Source organism: Microcaecilia unicolor, chromosome 8, assembly GCF_901765095.1.
Source record: "Microcaecilia unicolor chromosome 8, aMicUni1.1, whole genome shotgun sequence".
Taxonomy (NCBI): domain Eukaryota; kingdom Metazoa; phylum Chordata; class Amphibia; order Gymnophiona; family Siphonopidae; genus Microcaecilia; species Microcaecilia unicolor.
Window position 1 is genome coordinate 51,656,940 of NC_044038.1, and position 24,000 is coordinate 51,680,939.

General features: G+C 46.0%; 1 protein-coding gene across 4 annotated transcripts; it reads left to right on the top strand.

Moving 5' to 3' along the window:
* The first annotated feature begins 8,312 nt into the window (after nucleotides 1–8,312).
* Nucleotides 8,313–22,912, top strand: LOC115476400 (E3 ubiquitin/ISG15 ligase TRIM25-like). Of its 4 annotated transcripts, none has more exons than XM_030212766.1 (3): nucleotides 8,313–8,471; nucleotides 9,316–9,369; nucleotides 21,049–22,912. In XM_030212766.1, the coding sequence occupies exon 3, from the start codon at nucleotides 21,095–21,097 to the stop codon at nucleotides 22,238–22,240; it is 1,146 nt and encodes a 381-aa protein (XP_030068626.1). In that variant the 5' UTR covers nucleotides 8,313–8,471; nucleotides 9,316–9,369; nucleotides 21,049–21,094; the 3' UTR covers nucleotides 22,241–22,912. The 4 variants fall into 4 exon arrangements, with proteins under 4 accessions (XP_030068626.1, XP_030068625.1, XP_030068628.1 ...); XM_030212765.1 differs by lacking the exon at nucleotides 8,313–8,471 and adding an exon at nucleotides 8,869–9,025; XM_030212768.1 differs by lacking the exon at nucleotides 8,313–8,471 and adding an exon at nucleotides 9,136–9,154.
* The last annotated feature ends 1,088 nt before the right edge of the window (nucleotides 22,913–24,000 follow it).

Below are 24,000 nucleotides of genomic sequence, written 5' to 3' on the forward strand. Positions count from 1 at the left end.
GGACAGCCCTCGTCTCCTGCCCCCTTCGTTTTTTTTTAATCCATTGCAGCGACGCAGGCAGTGCTTCGCGTCTGCCCTGCGTGTGCTGTGAAGATAGAAAATCACCTCGTTAGCGTCGGCCCTTCCACCCGTTGTGTCCCGCCCTCAAGGAAATAGGAAGTTACCTCAGAAGAGGGTGGGACACAACGGGGGAAGGGCCGACGCTAACGAGGTGATTTTCTATCTTCACAGCACACACGGGGCAGACGCGAAGCGCTGCCTGCGTCGCTGCAATGGATTAAAAAAAAATGAAGGGTGATGGCAGGAGACAGGGCTCTGTCAGCTCTCCACAAGGGGGGACGGGACCAGGTCGGGGGGGGGGTCAGATGGGAGAGGGGGAGTGCTCAGATGGGAGAAGGGGTGGGGGAGCTCAGATGGGAGAAGGGGTGGGGGTGTTCAGAGGGGATTGGGAAGGGGTGGGGGAGCCCAGAGGGGTGTTCAGAGGGGAGAAGTTGATTGGGGAGGGTGGGGGAGCTCAGAGGGGAGAAGGGGAAGGTGGGGGATCCCAGAGGGGAGAAGGGGATTGGGGAGGGTGGGTGGGTGAGCCCAGAGGGGTTCTCAGATGGGTGCTCGGAGGGGAGAAGGGGATTGGGGAGGGGTGGGGGTGCTCAGAGGGGAGTGTTCAGATGGGAAGAAGGGGATTGGGGAGGGGTGGGGGTGCTCAGAGGGGAGTGCTCAGATGGGAGAAGGGGTCTGAAGCTGGAACTGGGGTCTGACAAGGGGCAGGAGGGAAAATGGGTCCATGCCTGGGGCAGGTGGGAGAATGGGTCTGGGGCTGAAAAGGGGGGATGCAAGGCATGTGGTGGATGAAGGGGGCTGGAACTGGGGGCTGAAAAGGGGACAGGGAGAAGTGGCTGGGGGCTGAAGCTCGGGACTAATGGAAGAAAAGGGCTGGGGACTGGTGGGATAGTGGGGCTGAAAAGGGGGGCAGGTGGGAGATGTGGGCTGGGGCTGGAACCAGGGGCAGGTGAAATAAGGGGGCTGGAACTGGGGGCTGAAAAGAGGGGGCAGAGAGGGGACAAACCCTGGATGGAAGGGGGGAGTGTGAGGGAGGGCAGACCCTGGATGGATGGGAGAGGGAGGGCAGACGGATTGAAGGGGCAGAGAGAAAGGGCAGATGGTGGGTGGAAGGGGGAGATAGAAAGAGGGCAGACTGGGGCAAATGGTGGATGGAAGGGGCAAAGATAGAGGGCAGATGTGGCTGGAAGGGAGAGAGGGAGATGGCAGACTGGGGCAGATGGTGGATGGAAGGGGCAGAAATAGAGGACAGATGTGGATGGAAGGGGCAGAGAGGGCAGACAGTGGATGGAAGGGACATTAGAGAGGGCAGACACTGGATGGCAGAGAGAGAGAGCGAAGACAGATGCTGGATGGAAGGAAGACTGAAAAGAAGATGAGGAAAGCAGAAACCAGAGACAACAAACTGTAAATAAAATACATATTTTTATTTTTTTGCTTTAACATGTAAATAAGGTAATCTTTTTATTGGACTAATTTTAATACATTTTGACTTAACTTTCAGAGAACAAAATCCCCTTCCTCAGGTCAGGATAGGATACTGTAACAGCACTATACTGTATTGACCTGAGGAAGGAGATTTTGGCCCCTGGAAGCTAAATGTATTAGTCCAATAAAATGGTATTTTATTTTCTATATTTGTTTTATTTCTATTTGTTAATTTGTAAAGTGGTGATTGGTATTTGTTAGTTTTTTCAAATTTACATCTGCTGTCTTTATATTTTGCACAGTACTAGGGGACATTTTCTGTTTTTTTGGTGTTGTATTGTATACAGAGTCTGGCATCGGGGGTTCAGTTTAATTTTTGTCTAAATAGAAAGTTTATTATTACTTATTCTATAGTGGATTAGGGTGTATCTGTGTTTGTGAAAAAGACATGGCTTTCGGTTGGCACTGACTGTGTAGGATTGACGATCTGTACTATTCTGTCTGTTTTCGTTTTACAATAGGTGAATTGATGTTCTAGTGTTCACTGTAGTGTTTAAGATGCTTTCCTTTTCCTTGTGTGACTCGTACAAATTACTGCTTATGGTATGGTATAATTGCTCTATATATAGGTCCTGAGTGTTTTGTATTCTCGGTATGCCTTGTACTGGATTTGGGGGGGGGGGGGGGTGTTAAAAAATGACCAGCCCCGGGTGTCAACTACCCTAGCTACGCCACTGAGTGTCTTCTTTCCATTTGATATTCCATTTAATAGATTCAAAATAAAATACTTTTTTGTACCTTTGTTGTCTGGACATTTTACTGTTCAATCATGCTGGTTCCAGTTTCCTCTTTTCCTGTCTTTCTGCTAATTCTCCTTCAACTGCTTGCTGTCCATTTGTCTTTTCTCTTCTCTCCTGTCTTATTCCATTCCTTCACTACACCTACCTTTGACACATTATTTCTTTTTTAGCTCTTTCCTCTCTGTTTTGTTTCTTTACTGCCTCTCTGTTCACTTAAATTTCACCCTCGTCCTCAGCCTTCTCCTTTTTAGTTTTCAGCTATCAAATTCCATTTCCTTCTCTCACCCACTAGCTGCCCCATTCCTCTTCTCAGTCCTTCCTCCAACCTTCCATTTCCTTTCATCTTTAATCAACTCTCTATTACCACATTTCTGCCCCCCCCCCTCATCACTATCATCCTCTCATTTGTTTCCTTCCCACCTCCCCTTTGGCCTCTCCCAAATAGTTCCACCATTTGCAGCATCTTCTTCCCTCCAACCTTCTAGCCCAGCACGCCTGCTCCCTTTCTCCCATTGTAGCCTAATATCTCCCTGTTCCTTCCACACACACACACCCCAGCATCTTCCAGCCCCCCCTTCCCTGTGGTCCAGCATTTCTTCCTCTCTGTCTTCCCTCCCTCCAATTGTCCAGCATTTCTCCCTCACTCCCTTCTGTCCCTGGATCCACAATCTCCCTCTTTTTCTCTTTCCCCTCTAGTGTATATCTATCCCTCCCTCTCATCCATCCCCATGTACAACCTCTCTTCCCTCCTTCTTCTTCTCTCCCACTGCTCACATCACTCTCAGTATCTCCCTTCCTTGCACCCTGGGCCCAACATCTATCTCTTTCGTCCTCTTCCTTCCCCTTTTAGCATCCCTCCCATCCCCATACAGCATCTCTCTCTGTCTCCCTCCCTCCCACTTCCATTTTCCAACATTTCCCCTTTTCTCTTGCTGTGCATCTGTCCCTCCCACCTCCTCCACATCCAGCACTATTTCTCCCTCTCTCTCCCCATGCATCTCCCCCCACCAACATTCCCCACCTCCCTCTCTCACCTCTACCTACCAGCATTACCCCAACAGTTCTCCTCCTGTCTCTCCCTGCCACCAGCCAGCATGCTGCCTCGGTCTTCCCTGCCGGCGCTGCCTCGGTCCCTGAATCCCTGCAGCATTCTCTAGTTCACCCGTACCCGTCGCCGTCAGCGCTGCCATTCATTCTCACAGGCAGCTCCGTTCCTGCTCCCCTTTGCCGCGTCCTCCGGCTCTCTCTGATGCACTTCCTGTTTAACAGGAAGTGCTTCAGAGAGAGCCGGAGGAGTGGACACGGCAAAGGGGAGCGGGAGCAAGGCTGCCTGTGAGAATGAATGGCAGCGCTGACGGCGACAGGTACGGGTGAACACAAGAATGCTGCAGGGAGTCAGGGACCGAGGCAGCGCCGGCAGGGAAGACACAATTAAGCCCCGCCAGTTCGCCGGTGCGACTTCCTTTAAGAAGACTCGTTTGGGCTCGCCCCTCCAATCTACGCCCATGGAAATAAATAAAACAAAAATATATTCAAAACTATTCAAAGCCAACATTTATAATCAAACAGCTAAAGCAAACAGACTCCTACAAAAATAAGAAGAAAAAGGAGCCTGAGATACAAATGCCTACAACAGTCACTTAAAAAACAATATCCTCCACAATATTTATATATATATATATATATATATGTATATATGTAGCTGTATATCTAGAACTACATTTTCTCTCAATAAATAGCTATAACAGCATGGGCTAATTTTGAGATAACTATATTTCAAGAAAACTGTTGTGAGTACACTTCAAGTTATTCAGGATATGCTAATACAGCTACATCTATCTATCTATCTATCTATCTATCTATCTATCTATCTATCTATCTATCTATATCTATTGTAGAGTTTTTTTTGTAACTAATGGTTGATAAAAGATAGCCTATTGTGATGCTTGCCTGGTGCAATGAGAGATGTTATAGAGAATTTGCCAAGCCTCTTCAAGCCTACTGACTATCATCCAATGCTGCTCATCCATGTCGGCACAAATTATGCTGCTAGGCATCCCACTGAACATAACAAAAGTAACTATATCTCAGAGAGAGGGTGAAGCAGATAGGTGAACAGGAGGTGTTCTTGTTGATCCTTCCTTTCAATGGTAAAGACCATGGATAGTTTCACTTAAAGCATTTCGGCTTCATGGACCATGGAATGAATTTCCCAAGGCTAATGAACAAAAGTGTCCAATTATCAAAAAAGGAACAAAGTGTCTTCCACAGCAGACCATCTAATTTACTGAAAAGGCTTTAAACTAGAATTGTTGGCAAAGCCCCCAGATTATTATTCGTATTCATGTATTTATTTATAAACTAGTAAAAAAGGGCCGTTTCGTTATGAAATGAAACAGGCACTAGCAAGGCAATCCCCCACCCTCCCTCACTGTCTCGCTCTGTTCCCTCCGAGTTCCAGACCCCCCTCCCACTCTCCCTCCCAGTTCAAAGCCACCCTCCCTCCCACCCACCCAGTTCAAGGCCTCCCTCCCAGTTGAAGGCCGGCCTCCCTCCCTCCTTCCCTCCCAGTTCAAGGCCACCCTCCCTCCCTGCCTCCCAGTTCAAGGCCTCCCTCCCTCCCAGTTCAAGGTCTCCCAGTTCAAGGCCGGCCTGCCTCCCTCCTCCTTCCCAGTTCAAGGCCTGCCTCCCTCCCTCCCAGTTCAAAGCCTTCCACCCACCCATTTCAAGGCCCCCTCACGCCCCTCCCACTGAGTTCCAGACTCTCCCCTCCCTCCGATTTCAACACCCCCCTCTTCGCGTTACAGACTCCTGGATCCCCCTGCCGCGACCCCTTCGACCCCCCCTTCCCGATGAAAACACTCCCCCGCCGCCGTCGCGTACCTGTGCTGACGGGGGACCCAACCCCCAAAGTTCTGTTTTCATCTGTGCCGGCATGTTGCTTGCTGAATGATCATCTGTTGAAGTTTCTGTGCGTGCGTCTGATGTCAGACACATGCACAGAAACTTGAACAGCTGATCACTCATGAAGCAACGCCCCGGCGCAGCCGAGAAGAGAACTTCGGCTGTCGGGGGTTGGGGTCCCCGTCAGCACAGTTATGCGACGGCGGCGGGGGAGTGTTTTCGTCGGGAAGGGGGGGTCGAGGAGGTTGCGGCAGGGGTCCATAACGCGGAGGGGGGTGTTGAAATTGGAGGGAGGGCGGAGTCTGGAACTCGGTGGGAGGGGCGTGAGGGCCACATGTCATGATGGTGCCTAGCAGACCACAGGAGCCACGGTCCCAGGCAGGACAGAACATTTTAGGTGAGAATTATATATATAGAAGGGCCCTTTTACCAAGGCATGGTAGGGCAACTGCAAGGGTAGCACTCAGCAAAACAGCATGACAGCTGGGCATGCCCAGGCACTCTGAGATAGTTCTGGGTTTGCCACACACCATTTCCCACACTAGAAAATAATATTTGCTAGCACGGGGGTGGGCAGTAGGCTTTCCTGGTGGTAATCAGGCAGCATGGGCGCATTACTGCATGCTGCCTGATTACCACATGAGTAGCATGTGAAGCCTTACTATCTTCTAAAAAGGAGGCGGTAAGGGCTCAGGTGGTAATGGCCACATGCTAATTTGGAAATTAGCACATGGCCATTAATGGACAAAATTTAAATGTGGCCATTTTACAGTGGCGCTAAAACTGCCGTTGGCCACTTTAAGGACCCCAAAATGTATAACCTGCTTACACCTAAGCAGCTTAAAGATAAAACATACATAAAATCTAAACACATAACAACTCATAATTAATTAAAAGCCTTCAAGTAAGTAAAACATTAAAGGGGAAATTCATCAAGCTGCATTAGGGACTTAAGTCATGTTAATTGGCCTTTAACATGACTTAAGGGCCCTAATGCTGCTTGACTAAAAGTTCCACAGCAATATTTAACTTGCTGCATGCATGTTGTGCATCTTATTACATCTCAAACAGTTGGATTGAGGGAGAGCTCTAGATGTGCTATACTTAGATTTTAACAAATCCTTTGACATGGTTCCTCATAGGCAACTTATAAATAAACTAAGCGTTCTTGGTATAGCCCTAAAGTGACTGGCTTAAAACTGGTTAAGTGGGAGACAAGAAAGGATAGTAGTAGAGTTCACTCTTAGGAAAGTGATTCTACCAGTGGTGTGCCCAAGGAGGTTGAAGAAAACATAAGACGGGGAGGGGAGTTCCTATCTAGTCCATTATACAGGCTGAGGCTAGTAGGCAGAGCTTCCAAGCAGTATGCAGAGTTTGATGCCATTTTAGTTCACCTAAAATAATAGCAAATGCTATTGAAAACAATAGCCAAAGATTATTAGAAATAATCTGTAAAAAGTCAAAAGCTGTTCCAGTTTGATAAGTAGTGCCTTAAAAGGTGGAGGACAAAAGATTTATTTTTTTTACAGCTTTTTAATTTATTTCAAAGCTTCCCATATCTAGATATAAATATCATAAAATAAAAATGGAATATCACTAAACAGCTTAAAAAATGAGTGTAGCTGGTAGAAACAGCACTTATAAACTTTGTATTTTGTGCTCATTTTTCTACACTGTTCTATTCAATACAGATGGCCAAGTTTCCGTGAGGATATCCTGTTTCCTGATGGGTTCATCTTAACCGTTGTAATCTGCTTTGGGAAGCCTGGTGTTATAAAGATGGAATAGCCTGAAATTAAATGCAAGTAAGCATGGAATCATCTTCACCTCATCTCTTTTGTAGAAGTTTTAATGTTAGATACACAAATGGATTATTCTGTTGTTTTGAGCATGTTTCAGGGACAAGTGGGTTTATAAGTCAAAATAATAAAAATAAATATTTTGTTTTATGCATATCTCTCATTTGTTGAAACAACTAAATGGGCTATAAGCAGTGGTGTGCTGGAGCAGGCTCTCACAGGCTCTCAAGAGGCAGTTGTTAAGTTTTTAAGAATTTTGGGAGCCGGTTGTTAAAGTAAGGCCCTCCATGGCTACTTTAACAACTGACTCCCAAAATGTGGGCTTGGGCCCCCCTGCTGAATTCTTTTTTACTTTGCTGGTGGGGATGCTGAGCCCTGCCAGCCAAGTAAATAGACTGCTGCTGCTCCCCGCTCCTTGTTTCCAGCTCTGAGCAGCAGACTGGGACTTCTCCAGCATGTGTGAGAAGTTTCAGCATGCTGCTCAGAGCAAGACGTTGGGAGTGGTGGCAGTCCATTTATTGGCTGCCAGCAAAGGTATGCCTAGCGTGCCCGCACGAAGGGAGGGAGGAGAGAGAGGCAAGTGTTGTTCCCCCCCCCCCCCCCCCCCCCGGCCACCCCTGGCCCTTCCAACTGCACAGTTGGCTACGTCCGGAGAAAGAGCCTGTTAAAAATTTACCAGCACACCCCTGGCTATAAGCCCTTAATGCAGTGTATTGATTTTCTTATATTTTGTTCTTGTGATGGCTTACACTGTGCCAAAACTGGAAATACAGTGAGACAGAATAATAGAATTCAGTAACATCCAAAATGTATTTTGTATGTTTTAATCATCATTTTTAAAAGCAAAATATGTTGCTTGATAAGCTTCATACAGAACAAGAAAAAAACAGTGAACTATCCAAAATAGCACAATATAAACTTTTACAGAGAACATACACCAAGAACCCTTCCCCTCCTGTACTCTCCTCCCTCTATATAAGCCTACCTGTTTACCAGTTACAATACATTTTGAATGTTTTTTAATGATATTCAATTTTGTCTATTATCCTCCACCTTGTAACTCCTGAGTCCTGCTTATCCAACTGAAACAGCTTTAGACTTGTTATAGATGGATCAACAATAAAGCACGACAACGCAGATGCAGCAGCTCATAGGTTAGCTTGCTTTGAGTGAATGGCAATGACGGCTGCGCGGGGGAGTGGAAATAGAGATTAACCAAATTGGCTTCCTTCCTTGCTTACAGTGGACTAGTTAGGTTAGGCTCACTTCCATTCCATTCCTCCTTGTTTAACTTCCTAGAAAGTTATGGCTGGTAATCGCTCCATACTGTAAGCAGTAGCGGCTGTGAAAACAAAGAAGCGCTCCTTCTGTCATGAAACCTTATTTTAAGCTTAAGAAGGCCCGATCCCGCTAAGTTACGCCCCCCTGTGACGTAACTACCGTCGCACGATCGCATTCGCAACTTCGAAGGAGGACAAGATTGGTAAGGAAATAGGAGAGTCCCGGGGCCGGAGAATAATCCTCGTCGTTAAATACATCAGCTCAGCTGTCTTATTTTAAAAACATTTATTTTGGACCGGTCTAGTTGCAATCCAGAGGTGGCCGGTTCAAATCCCGCTGCTGCTCCTTGTGATCTTGGGCAAGTCCCTCGCAGGGACGGTGTAAAAGCCAGATCTGCGGGATCCTCCGGATCTAAGTACTACCTTAAGCGGATCCCGCTGTATCCGTCTTTTACCATTTGCCGTGAATTGTGCTCCAATCAGGTCAACGCGACGGAAAAATATTTGCATCAAACTATAGACGTTTGACGCCGCCGTATAAAGCGATTGGCTCAGCAGCTAATAAAGCGAGTTTTACTCTTAATGAGCGATCGCGAAAAGTATTTAAATAAACCTGTGTAAATACACTTCCGGGGTTTTTTCAGTGTTGCCAGATGGGTTTTGGCGGGGAAAACTTTTTAAATCTGGCAACCTTGTGATGGTTATTGAGAAAGACATCATTACTAGTTCAACACAGAGAAAGATGTTATATGTGCAGGTAACGATGATAAACTACGGTGTTATAGAATAAAGCTGCATAATATATAATGAAGGTTCTGGGGAAAAAGAACTAGTTATGCAGGAATAGGCAAACTTTAGTCTGAGGGTTGTATTGGCACTGCAGTAGGTACGTCACGTGCAGTGTAGATTATTGTCAGCGCGGGAGTGGGGGAGGACCAGGGAAGGTCGTTGGAGCAGTCTGTGCGCGCGGGGAAAGTGAATAAATGTGATGTTTTCAAACGCAACGCTGGTGGCATCTTCTTCATAAATTCTCTTTGTTCATTATAGGTACTTCTGTAAGAGGGGCCCAGTTAAGCCGTAGTCTCTTCGGGATAACTGACGGTATGTTGTGAGATGTTGATTGGGATATTTTCATGTATGATTGAAACAAACCGTTTGTACTACAAATTTTAAGTACTGACCATAAATGTGATATTTTTTGATTATGATTTTTATTTTTTAACTAACAGGTGGTATTTCAAAATAATGGTATGACATTTACTATAGCAAACATTTTAGGACAGTTGTGGTCAGCCCTGGGAAAATGAGGTTTTAATGAATTCTGTTAGAGCAAATAATTTGTAATAGGCCAGGCCAAACATCCATTCTTTATGTGAAAAAATGTTACAGAAATTCAAATATGTAACTTCTTTATGTGAAAAAATGTTACAGAAATTCAAATATGTAACTTTCTCAGATTGCTTATGGACCCACGCCGTGAAAAATCGGCCATGCTCTTTATTTTGGATCTGCTACCTAATCACCTTTTCCACACCTCTTTGTAAGCTTATCTCCTATATAATAATTAATCAATCTGCTTCCCTGGATGGCTGCTGGCTGGGTTTGTAACTGTATGCAAATGAGGTACTACGTAATCAGCTGGCCTTCCTTTCCTTTCCTTCCCTCTCGGTGCCCCACCCTCCTGGAAAGAGGAAATTATGTCTGAGGGTGGGACACCGAGAGAGAAGGAAAGGGAAGGTTGGAGCGTGCCTGCTGCTTTCACTGATGCCCGCTGTGACTTCAGGTAAAATAAAAGTTTTAAAGGAAGGGCAGCAGGAAGGAAAGGAGGGCTGTTGTGGGATAAGAGGGCGAGCAGGTGAGGGCTGGGGTTGCACTGGATCTCAGGTGCTTAAAAGGGGGGGCAGGTGGGGGCTGTGGCGAGTCACTGGACATGGATGGGAGGGCAGGGGAGAATCACTTGACATGGAGGGGAGAGAAGAGAATTTGTTTAGACGATAGCCTTGAACGCAGCAGCAAGATAAGTGCTGGCTTTAATTGATATTTAAAGCAAGAAAATAGAGTACAAATAAGTAACAGTTAATGAGACTGAACAGAGAGGAGTTTTTTTTTTGTGGATGATGACAGCAAGAACTCTGGTTAATTAAAAGCCACAAGGCTAGGTTAAGGAGTCTGTTGAGGCTTTTTCCTCTGCAAGAGAACACATTGTAGCAAATGTATACAGTTCAGTGGTTAGGATAGTAGTGAGAGAGTACTGAAGTAGGTTGATCCTAAGAAACGCTGAGATATAGTGAATATGCAGAATCTCTGCCAAGTAGTTCTTTAAAAAAAACTGCTTAAACTCCTGTCACTGGTTCTCGTAGCAAGCATGGTAATAGTAGTATTGAGGGCAGAAGACCAGCTAGCCTGTCTTGCATATTCCTGTCCAAATATGACTCCTTATCTGATACCACTTATATTCAAATTACAGATTCAGATTGTCTGGTTTCCTTTACCCCTGTAACCTCTTTAGATGATACTCCACCACCAGCAACCTGTTTGGCAAATGATTTGAGTAAGAAGTGATGAAAGCGTGCAACGTGTGGTTCATGGAGTTCTTTCCAATCCCTCTGTATGTCTGTGTCCATGTGTAGCTGTGTTTTGGTTTGGAGGAAAGTGGGAAGAGAACAGCTTGAATGGTGCAGTACCCAAATATTCTGTTGGTTTGGAAAGGGTGGGGGAAGTATGATGAGATACAAACCATTAGATATCACTAGCATATGTTGTAGCTTAATCACAGGGTACCCACTGTCTTATGGTCTGGGTCAGATTGTCGTTCTATTGGGCTGTAGGAAAAATACATTTGTGGGTCCACAACATGGACTACTAGAAAGGAGTAGTTATTGATTGGTCTTCCCAGCAAACCACTCCTCACTGGGTGGAGCTGCAAAAATGTTAATGGAAAATAGCTGTTCCTTGTCATCAAGCAGTTGAAGCCATTACGTATGGGTTGTGTCCATCAACCAGCAGGGGGAGATAGAGAGCACTCAACTTTTCACAGTGCCTCATGGCCAGCTAGCTCCACTGCCTCGTCAGTATTCTCTATCTCCCCAAGCAGGGTGGCTGCAGCTTCTTCGAGCTCCATCAAAAATCTGCCTGGGGGTGGCTCCTGGCTTGCCAGTTGTTAGCCTGGGTGTTAGAGGCTATAGCAGCTTCACTTTGAAGGCACATAGGTCAGCCCTTTCCCTGCCTTACCCATGCCCCTGTGGATGTGGACATATTAGCTTGCTTTTCCCTGTCCTTTCCCACTCAGTGGATGCAGGCACATTGGTTCGCCTTTCCCCGCCTTTCCCACTTATTTGAGCCTCCGGAGTGATTTTATTTTCCTATTTTGCCTCTGCTTTCCTCACAGCATTAAAAATAAATAAATAATTAATTAATTAAAGTTGCACTTTAGCGCAGCGATCTTGGAAAAGAGGTTTTTGTAGAGATTCTTCTGCAGGACCGGAGCTGTGATACTCGGTCTAGTGAGGTAAGAGTGTTTTCTGACTCCTCTGGGTTGGGCCCGCGATCGGGACGTTTTTGGCGCGAACCATTTTGAATTTTACCGCAGTTTTCGGCGATGGCTGCGGAGACTGTAAAGCGCTGTTCTAAATGTGGCAAGTGCAAATCTGCAGCGGGGCTCTGTAAATCGTTCTGTACAGATGGTAGAGCCGGCTCGAGCATGGCGAGTGGCGATCTTTCGCGCTCTGAGCTGGCAGTGGACGCCATTTTGGATTTTCCATATGGCACATCCTCCGTTGCGACGGAGAGCCCTGAATCCGGGGTGGGGGGTCCTCTGAGTGAGGCTAATAATACAGCTGATAGCCCTGGGCAGGATCCGGGCGGTCAGGGAGCGGTTTTCTCCCCTGATTTTGTTTTAATGCTGCATAAGGCATACATGCTTAAAAGAGATCTTCCACAGGGATCTTCGGAACCTCTGCCTGCCCCCCCCCCCCCCCCCCCCGGTGGATCCTGGCCTTTTGGAGTTGGGTTTGCCTGTTTCTTATCCTCCTGATAAACGCAGAAGGGCTAATTCCCCTTCTGAGTGTGGCGCACCCCCCTCCCTCCCCCCCCCCCCCCCCCCCCCCCCCCCCGTGGTCGGGCTATGAGGATTCTGAGGGGTCTGGCAGAGCTTCTTGGTCTGAGGAGCCAGAGTCGGGTGCAGAATTGCCACAGGATCTTGATGATCCGTCTGCGGTGAGGATTTTCCACCGCGAGGAGCTGCCAGCGCTTATTTCAAATGCCTTACAAGCCCTCTCGATTGAAGATCTAGGGAGTGGCACAGCCTCCTCTGTTAATCCAAGGATGGCTAGTACCAGAAAGCCTGCTCAAGCCTTTCCTTTGCATGACTCCATCCAAGAGCTTATTTCGGCTCAATGGGCTGACCCCGAGGGGCCTTTGAAGGTTGCCAGGGCTATGGGGCAGTTATACCCTCTAAGTGAGGAACATTTGGCTCGCTTTGCAATGCCTAAAGTGGATGCCCTGGTCACGGCTGTGACAAAGAGAACTACCCTCCCTGTTGAAGGAGGTGTTGCCCTGAAGGATATTCAAGACCGCAGGCTTGATTCAGCTCTGAAGCGGTCCTTTGATTTGGCAGGTCTCACTGTTCGGGCATCTGCATGCAGTTGTTATGCTGCTAGAGCCTGCCTGGCTTGGTTACAGCAGGCGGTGGAACAGCCCAGTGATGGAGCGGAGACCTTATCTGAAGTGGCTCCGCGGCTGGAGTCGGCCTTGTCCTTTTTGGCTGACGCCCTTTATGATATGGTCTGAACTTCGGCTAAACAAATGGCTGTAGCAGTGGCGGCTCGCCGCACTCTTTGGCTACGACATTGGGCGGCGGACATGGCCTCTAAGCAAAGGTTGGTGAAGTTGCCCTTTCAAGGCCTTCTGTTTGGTGAGGAGCTGGAAAACATTGTTAAAGGCCTGGGGATTCCAAACCTCAGCGCTTGCCCGAAGATAGGCCGAAGCCTTCCTCTAAGGGTCAGGCGGTCCGCTCCTCTTACAGACCTCGCTTCCGTGAAGCTAGAAGGTACCGCCCGGGGCGTGCTGCTGGGTTCACTTCTCGTGCTCGCTTTCAGCAGAAAAACTCCTTTCGCTTGGACAAACGTTCCGCAGCTGCCGGTTCTAGGCCTAGAATTCAGGGGCGACCCTCTCAATGATGGTGCGCCGGCCCCCTCCTCGTTTCCTGTCATCGGAGGAAGACTTTCCCTCTTTTTTGAGGAGTGGGCCAAAATCTCCGCAGATCAGTGGGTCTTGGACCTGATCAGAGAGGGATACCGAATAGAATTCGATGCCCCGGTGAGAGACGTGTTTGTGGAGTCCCGATGCGGTTCTGCCGCCAAACGGGCGGCGGTAGAGGAGACTTTGCACAGTCTGTGCCAGATAGGGGCTGTGACCCTGGTGCCTCCCGCCGAACAAGGTCTAGGCCGCTACTCCATTTATTTTGTGGTGCCACGAAAAGGCGGGTCTTTTCGCCCGATCCTGGACTTAAAAGAGCTAAACAAGTCCTTAAGAGTGCGGCATTTTCCCATGGAAACCCTGCGCTCCGTCATTGTGGCGGTACAGCCAGGAGAGTTTCTCAACGTCTCTGGACCTGAAAGAAGCTTACTTGCACATACCAATTTGGCCCCCGCACCAGAAGTTTCTGCGGTTTGTGGTGTTGGGAAAACATTTCCAGTTTCAGGCCTTGCCTTTTGGCCTCGCCACAGCTCCCCGAACCTTCTCCAAGGTAATGGTGGTAGTAGCTGCTTTTCTCAGGCGAGAGGGTATCCAGGTTCACCCGTACCTAGACGACTGGCTCATCAGAGCAGACTCAGAAAAAGAGAGTCATCTAACTACAGCCAGAGTGGTTTCAGTCCTTCAAACTCTGGGCTGGGTCGTCAATATGGCCAAAAGTTACCTGACCCCCTCGCAATCTGTAGAATATTTGGGGGCCAGGTTCGACACATCCTCGGGCTATGTTCCCGAGCAAAGGCGGTGCAAGCTTCAGAATCAGGTCCGTCTGCTCCTGAGGATGCCCCGCCTGCGAGCTTGGGACATTGTCCAGCTGTTGGGATCGATGACTGCCACCTTGGAAGTGGTGCCAAAGGCGAGAGCGCACCTGAGACCTCTACAGTATTCTCTACTTTAACGATGGTCTCCAGTATCTCAGGATTATCAGTGCAGACTTTCTTGGCCTCAGTATGGAGTGGTGGCTCTCGGACAGCATGTTGTGGCGGGGAATGCTGCTGGCGCTCCCCGATTGGTGCTTAGTGGTGACAGATGCCAGCCTGAAGGGCTGGGGCGCGCTTTGCCAGGGGAAGCATGCCCAGGGTCTGGACGCCCGACAAGTCGGGGTGGTCTATCAACCGCCTGGAATTGAAAGCGGTGTTTCTGGCTCTTCTGGCCTTTTCAAGTGACCCTGGAAGGATTGGTGGTCCGAGTGATGTCTGACAACACGACAGCAGTGGCCTACATAAATCGATAAGGTGGCACTCAGTGCAGAGCTCTAGCCGCGCAGGCCGAACAAATTTGCCACTGGGCCGAGCTGCATCTACAGTCCCTGTCAGCAGCTCACATTGCAGGTCAGAGCAACGTGCAAGCCGACTATCTAAGCAGGCATCAGATCAATGCAGCGGAGTGGGAACTAGCAGATGATGTATTCCTGCAGATATGTGCCAAATGGGGCAAGCCAGTGATGGATCTTATGGCGACCAGTTCCAGTGCCAAAGTTCCGTGCTTCTTCAGCAGTCGGAGTGATCCTCGCTCTGCCGGGTTGGATGCCTTGGCTCAACCCTGGCCCCTGAGCTTGCTGTATGTCTTCCCTCCGTGGTCCTTGATAGGGCGCGTGCTCCTGTGGATTTGGCTGCATCCAGGAGAAGTGGTGCTCATCGCCCCGGATTGGCCCAGGAGGCCTTGGTATGCGGACCTCCGACAGATGCTGTTGGTGGCTCCTTTTCCGTTACCTCTGGTTCCGCACCTGTTGTCACAGGGTCTGGTGGCCATGGAGGACGCCTGCCGCTTTGGTCTTATGGCTTGGTGATTGAGAGGGCGCAATTGAGAGACAAAGGCTACTCAAATAAGGTAATTTCCACTCTCCTGTAGGCCCGTAAGCGCTCCACTTCTGTGGCTTATGCCAGGATTTGGCGCCAGTTTGAAGTCTGGTGTGTTTCAAGAGCGCTTTCTCCGTTGCGGGCTCCTGTCTCGCTGATTCTGGACTTTTTGCAGGATGGTGTACACAAAGACTTGGCCTATAATTCCCTGCGGGTGCAAGTGGCAGCATTGGTCTCCCTGTGTGGCAAGGTTGAAGGCATGTCCTTAGTTGCTCATCCAGATGTGGCACGGTTTCTTAGAGGGGTGCGTCGGCTCCGTCCTCCCGTGCAGGCACCTTGTCCAGCTTGGAACCTGGGGTTAGTATTGAAGGCCCTTCAGGGGGCTCCCTTTGAACCGCTTCGGCGTGCTTCAGAGAAAGATTTGAAACTGAAGGCCGTCTTTTTAGTGGCCATTACCTCGGCGATACGGGTGTCAGAGTTCCAGGCGCTGTCCTGTAGAGACCCTTTTCTGCAATTCTCAGAGTCAGGGGTCACGGTTCGGACCGTGCCTTCCTTCATGCCTAAGGTGGTTTCAGCGTTTCACCTAAACCAGCCTGTTTTTCTTTCCTCCTTTGTTGATGAGGAGTTTCCAGATTCATTTGGGCAGTTGCACCTTTTGGATGTGCGCAGGATTCTGTTGCAGTATCTGCGAATTACAAATTCTTTCAGGACCTCTGATCATCTTTTTGTGCTGTTTGCAGGTCCTCGCAGAGGGTCTTCAGCGTCTAAAGCCACTATTGCCCGTTGGCTCAAAGAAGCTATCTTTTCAGCATATCTGCTGTCTGGCTGGGCTCTGCCTGCAGCCTTTAAGGCACACTCCACAAGAGCAATTTCCTCTTCCTGGGCGTAAACTGGAGCCCTATCTCTTCAGGAGATTTGCAGTGCTGCAACATGGGCTTCTAAGCTCTCTTTCGCCCGACATTACAGGCTGGATGTGGCTGCCAGGAGGGATGCGCGTTTTGGAGCACAGGTGCTAGTGCGTGGTGTGGCTTGTTCCCACCCTATTTAGGGATTGCTTTGTTACATCCCATACGTAATGGCTTCATCTGCTTGATGCAAGGAAGGGAAAATTAGGTTCTTACCTTGGTAATTTTCTTTCCTTTAGTCATAGCAGATGAAGCCATGAGCCCTCCCTGTATGATTGTCTGTATTGCAGTGATTCTGATTTCAGGTGCTGTTCTTGTTTCCTGAAGTTATATTCCTTCCTTGGGGAGTCGGAAAACAGTCTTCAGGATTCTTGTTACAGTTATAGGAGGATGAGTTCATTCCCTCCAGTTCATGTTTTGGGAGGATGCAAGTATTCCCTCAGTTTATACAAAGTGGAGGACGAGTTTATTCCCTCCAGGAGGATGAGTTCATTCCTTCCTTTTTTGAGTTCATGCCCTTGTTAAGGGGCCATCATTCGCTGTGAGGAACGTTCATGTTATTCCTATTGTGGTTTGCCATACTGCTTTGGAAGCTTCAAATACTGAAGAGGCAGTGGAGCTAGCTGGCCATGAGGCACTGTGAAAGTTGAGTGGTCTCTATCTCCTCCTGCTGGTTGATGGACACAACCCATACGTAATGGCTTCATCTGCTATGACTAAAAGAAAGAAAATTACCAAGGTAAGAACCTAATTTTCCCATCTGTCTGAAGCTGGGAGGGGCTCTTATTAGCTCTCTCTAGAGTCGGAGTTCTAAGTCTCCACCTGCTGGAAGGCGTGCTCAACCCATCAGTCACATTGTGGGCCAGTCCAGAGGCAAAAATCTGTAGAATCCTGAAAGCCTGAGTCTGTAGTGATGGCCCTGAGCACATTGGGACCAGGCTCCCCCCCCCCCCCCCAAGGAAAAAAATTTAGACTCTAGGCAGTTGCCTAGTCTGCAATGACAATCCCAGCAACAGCTATCTGTGGCTTTATACATTTCAGGCATTAAGAAAGCTGTATGTTTCAGTCGTTCACAGAAGAAATTACCAAAAAAGAAAATGAAATACATATTTGAATTACTAAAAGGCAGCCTGTGAGTGATAAAGGTGTGGTAGCAATGGGGGACATTGATACTGGAGAAAGCATGTGAGGTGTCTTCATAGAATATTATTTCCAATGTCTGCATTTGTTTTTATCTGTGCTTGTCTGTGACCGGCAGAGCAGAAAAGGTGGGAAAGATGGTTTGAAAGGAGTGTTTCACTAACTTTCACTGGGTCAACATTTCTCTACTGTTTAAGCTAGAACCACTTCTCTTATTCAAATACTTGGGGGAATATTTTGGAAAATTGTGCACCATTTATTTGTAGCATGTTTTTTTTGCACAGAATTTCCCCATCCTAAGGCCTGCTTCAGTTTTCCCCACCATCCCCAGTGCCACACTCACCTTTGTCTCTTCCCCCTCCCCCCCAACTTCATTGTACTCCTGAGGCTAGTGCGCTCTCCCTTCCCCACAGAGATTGTGCGGGTCACTTCTTCCTGCTGCACAATCTCATTGGGGGAGGCAGGGGAAGAGCACTGATGGCAGCAATGAGTAGAATTCTGCATGTTGAAATTCTGTGCCACACAGTTGTGCAGAATTCCCCCAGGAGTTAAGTAGTGTGGTGGGGGCAGGAGCTTATTAGTCTGAACTGGCCCATTTGTTAATATCTTTTTCTTTTTTTTTTTTTTTCTAATTTTTTTTGTAACTGTTTTTCCTTGCATGCCAAACTTGGTGCTGTTCCATTACAGTTTTCCCCAGATATAGACATTCTTGATCCCTTACGTAGAATTCCTTTCCAACATCTTGAGTTGGTGGTGGGTAGTGACAAGATGTCTGGCCAAAGAGGGATTATAATCTGTTTACGTCCAGCGTAATTATCCTTGACCATGAGTTTGGAAAGGCAACTAATTTTTGAGTGTGAAATTCTAATTTTGTTGATAGTAAGGGCATTGGACTGGTCCAGTGGGTAGCTTTTATAAAGAGGGACCTGGATTCATTTCCAAGTTGAGGACTTCTGTTCCCCAGCCCAACTAAGGATAACTGTACAGGAAATGCTTACAGCCACTGATGGGCTGGTTCTCTTGCAATAGCAATGCCTACTTGCCCAGCATTAGGGCCATGATTGCAAAGCTCTAGAAGATGTCCCTTGCTGAGGACTGTTGTTGGGAATAACTGGACTAAAGTAAGTGGGAAGGGAAAACCCCTAGGTAGCTAGAATACTATGATGGCTTGTGCCACTTGCAACACCCATTTCCAATTGATCTGGAGACCTAAGAGTACGATGAAACTGCTGGGCTAATAAAAAGATAGGGCATCACATTGAATTTGAATTGTGTGATTTAGTATTCATGCAGATCATAAGCAAATTGATCATAAACATTCAGTAAAAGAATATTTTTAAGCAGTGGGAGCTAAATAAAGGTGTGTTGGGAGAAGTAGAATTGAACCCTCATTTCCAGCCCATTGTTCTAGCCATTAGGCCATATCTACTAGGTTTTTTTTTAATGCGTGATTCTTGACCACTAGACTAGTCCAAAACCAATGGGTTATTCCTATCTTGACCAGGGGACAAAACCAAAATAACTTAAGTCTGCCCCAGATAGAGCACTGTGAGCAGCCCCTGCTCATCAGTATCTTTCTATCTCCAATAAATGGTGTGGTAGAATTCTACATAGTTGTGGTGCTGCTTCTGGGCCCCGTTGGAGATCTGGACTCCCAGTTAAGTTTCTCTAGGTTCAGCTGGGTGAGAACTTGGGAATACTTAAGAATCTAGTTCCTTCCTCTCTTTGGGATGGGGAGGAAGAAAACATCAGGTCAAGTTCTCTTTTCTCCTCCCCAACAGGGTTAAAATAAATAAATAAAATAAACCAGAATACAGAAGAGCTGAGGAAGGATTTTTTCTGGTAAATACGCTTATCAGTGGGAGCTGTGGGATTGGGGGGTCCTGAGGAAAGGACGCTGTTGCATATAGGGCTTTAGCAGTGCAGCTTCATCCGTCAGCCTGACTTTGACTCAAAGGGAGCTTCAGAATGCTAAGCTGAGTCCACCAGAGCTGCAGTTCAGTTGGAAAAGAGCTTTTAGTAGGGTTCAAACAATGAATGGAAACCCATCAGAGTGCACCAAGCCTTTGGGGCAATGTTGTTCCTAGCACAGCGGGATGTTTGGACTGCTTGAGAGCACCAGATGGAGGTGTGATCGGGATTTCCCACTGTCCTTTTGAAATGCTAATGAGCAGGGGCTGTACAGTGCCCTATACAGAGCAGAGCTAACAAGTTATTTGTCTTTGACTCTGTACTGGTCTGGTAGAACTTGAGGAAAGAAAATAGCAGGTAAGGTAGATTTCCCTGTGGAACCTTGGGCTATATTCCAAACTTCCAAATTACATACCAACCGGGTCACAAATCATGTTGGCCTATTTTGAAAGGTGTACCAGTCTCTCAGTACTGAATGTGACTGCAGTGAGGTTTGCAGAAGAATGGTGCACAATTGATTTTGTAATTTGCTGTAATCAGATGGAAGAGCCAGTACCTGCTGAATGTCGCTCTTGAATGATTTCTTTCTTTTCTTTTTTTTTTTTTTTTTTAACTATGGAGTTCTCTTCAGGGGGGTGTGTTTTTTTTTTTTGTTTGTTTTTGTTGTTTTACATTATGAATCACTTTGGCCTGCTGTGCAACAAATGTGGTATAGAAAATATGGATTAAACATTATTTCCTAAAGTTCAGTGAGATAACTTTTTAAGATCTATATACAGGAAACATTGAAGTTGTCCACTGATTCCCTGCTCCCTGTGAATAAGATCTGTTATCTTCCGTATACGAAAACTGATAACATCTCAGTGGTCTTGGAAACATCACAAAACATAGTAGATACAAGAGCTACACTCCAGTCTCATTTATGTTTGAATCCAATTTAAAAATGTAGTTCTTTATTTTTTTTTTCTAGTATAGAACCCTTTTATTTAAGGGGCATGGGGGTGGTGGTTTCCTAATGTTGGTAAGGAGACCCAGCGGAGGTTTAAATTGAGTTACACCAACGCTGGTGCAAAATGGTGGAGGTTTCTTTTTTTGTTTTCCTGTCAAGTATTTAGTCAAATTACAAGGTGTAAGATTTTTCTATGACCCATTGTTTCGTTTCTTGATAATAGTCTCCTTTACAGATGGGTGATAGACCTGCTGTTGAGAACATAAAGAGTTGGTCTTTGCTGTTTAGAGAATGTAGTGTTCAGGCATATAATTAAGTATACAACTTTGGCAATTTTTCTTGTATATTAAATAGTAACATAGTAAATGACGGCATATTTTTTAGCTTTTTGAGTTTGCTCTGGATTTTTAAAAAATCTGTATCCTGTTCCTGTTTGAGTAGTGTTGCTTGTAAAAAAAATAAATAAATAAAATTCATTTTTAAGAGCAAAAAAAAAAAAGACAAACATTAGACCAAGATTCAGGGCCCCTTTTATAAAGCTGTGCTAGTGGCAGCCACACGGAAATGCTGACACAGCCCATTCAAAGTGAATGGAAAGGTATGATTACCGCACCAACAGCTGCTAGCACGGCTTTGTAAAAGGAGGGTTTAGTTTGTTGGATTTATCTTTTCCATTAAAGGACAATTTGGTGAGTGCCAAAAGCTTCTTTTGACTTGCATTATTAAATATCTTCCTAGAATAATTAGCTAAAAGTCAGGGGCTTTAATAAGTGCTGGTATTTAATAAGAGAATCTAAATACCTTTTACTCTGACTTTGTTTTACAGGAGCTGTACTTCAGTTTCTTTTTTTGCAATTAGCCTTTGCAGAATAATGGCAGCTGCTGCTCTAGAGGAGGAACTGAACTGCTCAATCTGTCTAAGTACTTACCAGGATCCTGTGCTTCTGAGCTGTGGACACAACTTCTGTCAAGACTGCATTGAGAAAGCATGGGATAATCAGAATTCAAAGACTTATACCTGTCCTGAATGCCGAATGAAATTTAGCAAGAGACCAAGATTAAAGAAAAACCGGAAGCTGTGTAATATAGTGTCCCGATTCCTCTCAACGCAGGTAAAGAAGGCAGACACTGTTGTTTTATGTTCCTACTGTCTTGACTCACATTCGATGGCCACTAAAACATGTGTGCAGTGCGAGACCTCCTTCTGTGAAAATCACCTTCGGAAACACAATGAGGCAGTGGAACATGACTTAACTGAGCCTACCACTTCCCTGGAGAACAGGAAGTGCTTAGCTCACCAGGAGATTCTGAAATATTACTGTGCCAAAGATGACTGCTGCATCTGTGTTTCCTGCTATGTGGCTGGAAATCACAAGAATCACCAAGTTGACCTACTGCCTGAAGCCTGTGAAAAGAAAAAAATGAGTTTGCAAGATGTTCTGCGGAAACTGAATTCCCAGACTAAAGAAAATGAACAGAACCTTAGAGAAGTGGGAGAAGATAAAGAAGCTGTTAATGAGAGAGCTGTGGCGATTATAGCCAATGTTAGAGGGCTGTTCTCAGATATAAAAAAGCAGCTAGAAGCTAAAGAAAAACAAATCCTAGATAAGATTACAGGGGAGAAAGCCCGTGTTATAGACAGTCTCTCTGAAGAAATCAAAGAACTGGATGTGAAAAAGGCCACTGTTGCTGGGAAGCAACTGAAAATTAAGGAGCTTTGTGCTCTCACAGACCCTCTTACTTTCCTGAAAACATGGGAACGCTCAGAAGTAAAAGACTATAAGGACTTTGAGGTTAGCGGCACCAATGATGATGATGACAATATGGAGGATGAGGAATATGATGACTATGATGGGGAATATGATGAATATGAGGAGGGCTCTGAAGATTTTGAGGAGGATCTTCCTGAAGATATAATAACTACCCTGGATGAAGAACTGATATCTGATATAATACACACTGGGCTGGATGAGTTTGTTGACATGCTGCCTATGCTGAAAGAGCAGAGGGGTATTTAAGATTGAGACATGTTTTCAGAGTACCAGCTTCTATTTGTCTGTCTGTGTTTTCTAGTTAATACTATTCTTAATTTGAAAGCTTTTGTTTCTCAACTTTTAGTAATAATAAACATTCTGGTTCTATGAACTGAATGCTGTAGAGCAGAATGCCAATGAAGACAGACTACTAAGTGGAATTGACCTTTGAGAGAGGCCACAGTATGTGGCGAACTGTCTCCTCTGGCAGTAAAGGGTCATTGCCATGTTTGCACACTAATGGGAAACATAATCTATAGTTTTGCTGGCATGACAAAGGAAACTCAGGTATTTGCAGTTGTAATTTTATCTGAATTAAATTAGAGCCACTTTTTTTTTTTCAGGAGTCACTCATGGCCTGTATAACTTATAAAATAGAGTAAACCCAATCATTTGCACGGTTTTAATACACATTCAAATGAATCATATCTAAATCTAAACTACCTTGTGTCTACTATGTATTAACTAACTTGCTATAAAATGCAGAAGATTATATATCCAGCCAATAAAACCCTTTTCTGTATGGAGAACTATTTATAACCTCCAACAGCTCTCAGTATGCCTTAGAACAGCGATTCCCGAACTTGGTCCTGGAGGCACTCCAGCCAGTCAGGCTTTCAGTATATCCACAATGAATATTAGAAGTTTGCATGCAATGGAGGCAATGCATGCAAATCTCTCATGAATATTCATTGTGGGTATCCCAAACACCTGACTGGGGTGCCTCCAGGATCAGGTTTGAGAACATCTACCTTAGTCTTCCAGATGCCAACCTGTGCTAACACTTAGCTATTGGGTGTGTTAGCTCATCCATCCCATTTGACTGCTGACTTCTGGTTGCTGCTCTGCTTGTACTGAATTGCTTTATCAGTAAGCATCTGCTAAGAACCTGCTTAAAGGGGTCCACTTTTTTTGCTAAGAATATTGTACATTCTGTAATTATCCCCTGGAGGCTTTGCCTTTTTTGGAAACAAGTGTCTGCTCAAAAAAAATCAGAGCTATGAGGTGAGGGGATGGTTAATGTAGTGCTTGTAACAGATTTCAATAAGGCTGCAACAAGAACCTTATTTCTGATGTTGCAGTAATATTAGAAGCCAAGTTCCTATTTTTGCAATACAACCTTAAAAAAAAAAAAGGCAACATAGGGCTAACCTGTGTAATACCATACCTGCAAGCATGGGTCAGCCAATGTCAACAGCCAGTAGTAGAAATTCAAGGCTGCCAAGCAAAATCCTTAAAGACCACAGAGCAGGAAGGATCAATTTCAGGATACAGGGGTGGCTATAAGTAGCTTCCCCATCTTTGCTACAGAGGTTGCTTGTGTGATGGCCATTGACAATGGTACAGCAACATTTAATGCAGCCCTTGGCTGATAAATGGTTGCTATTAGTGGCAGGTCAGATTAATTGTGAAGTTTATAAAATGTGAAAACATTAGTTGTGAATGAAGGCATAGGGTCAACCTCTCTTCAGCTGTGGTGCCTTACCTTATACAGTCAAAGGAGCCAAAGGAAACTGAACCAAAATTAAAAGTTGTAATTTTGAAAAGAAAATATAGTGGTAAGTTATGAGAGGGTCCAATCCATAGCTATTCTTTAGAAATGTGGTTATATTTTATTCTTTAATGTCAGATGTAGAAGCAGATATGTATTACTGAATGCCTAACTGGTTCTGATGATCCCATGGACAAAATGAGAATGTGCCTTAGACTACTTCTCAACTCTTCTGTGAAGTCCACTCAAGTAT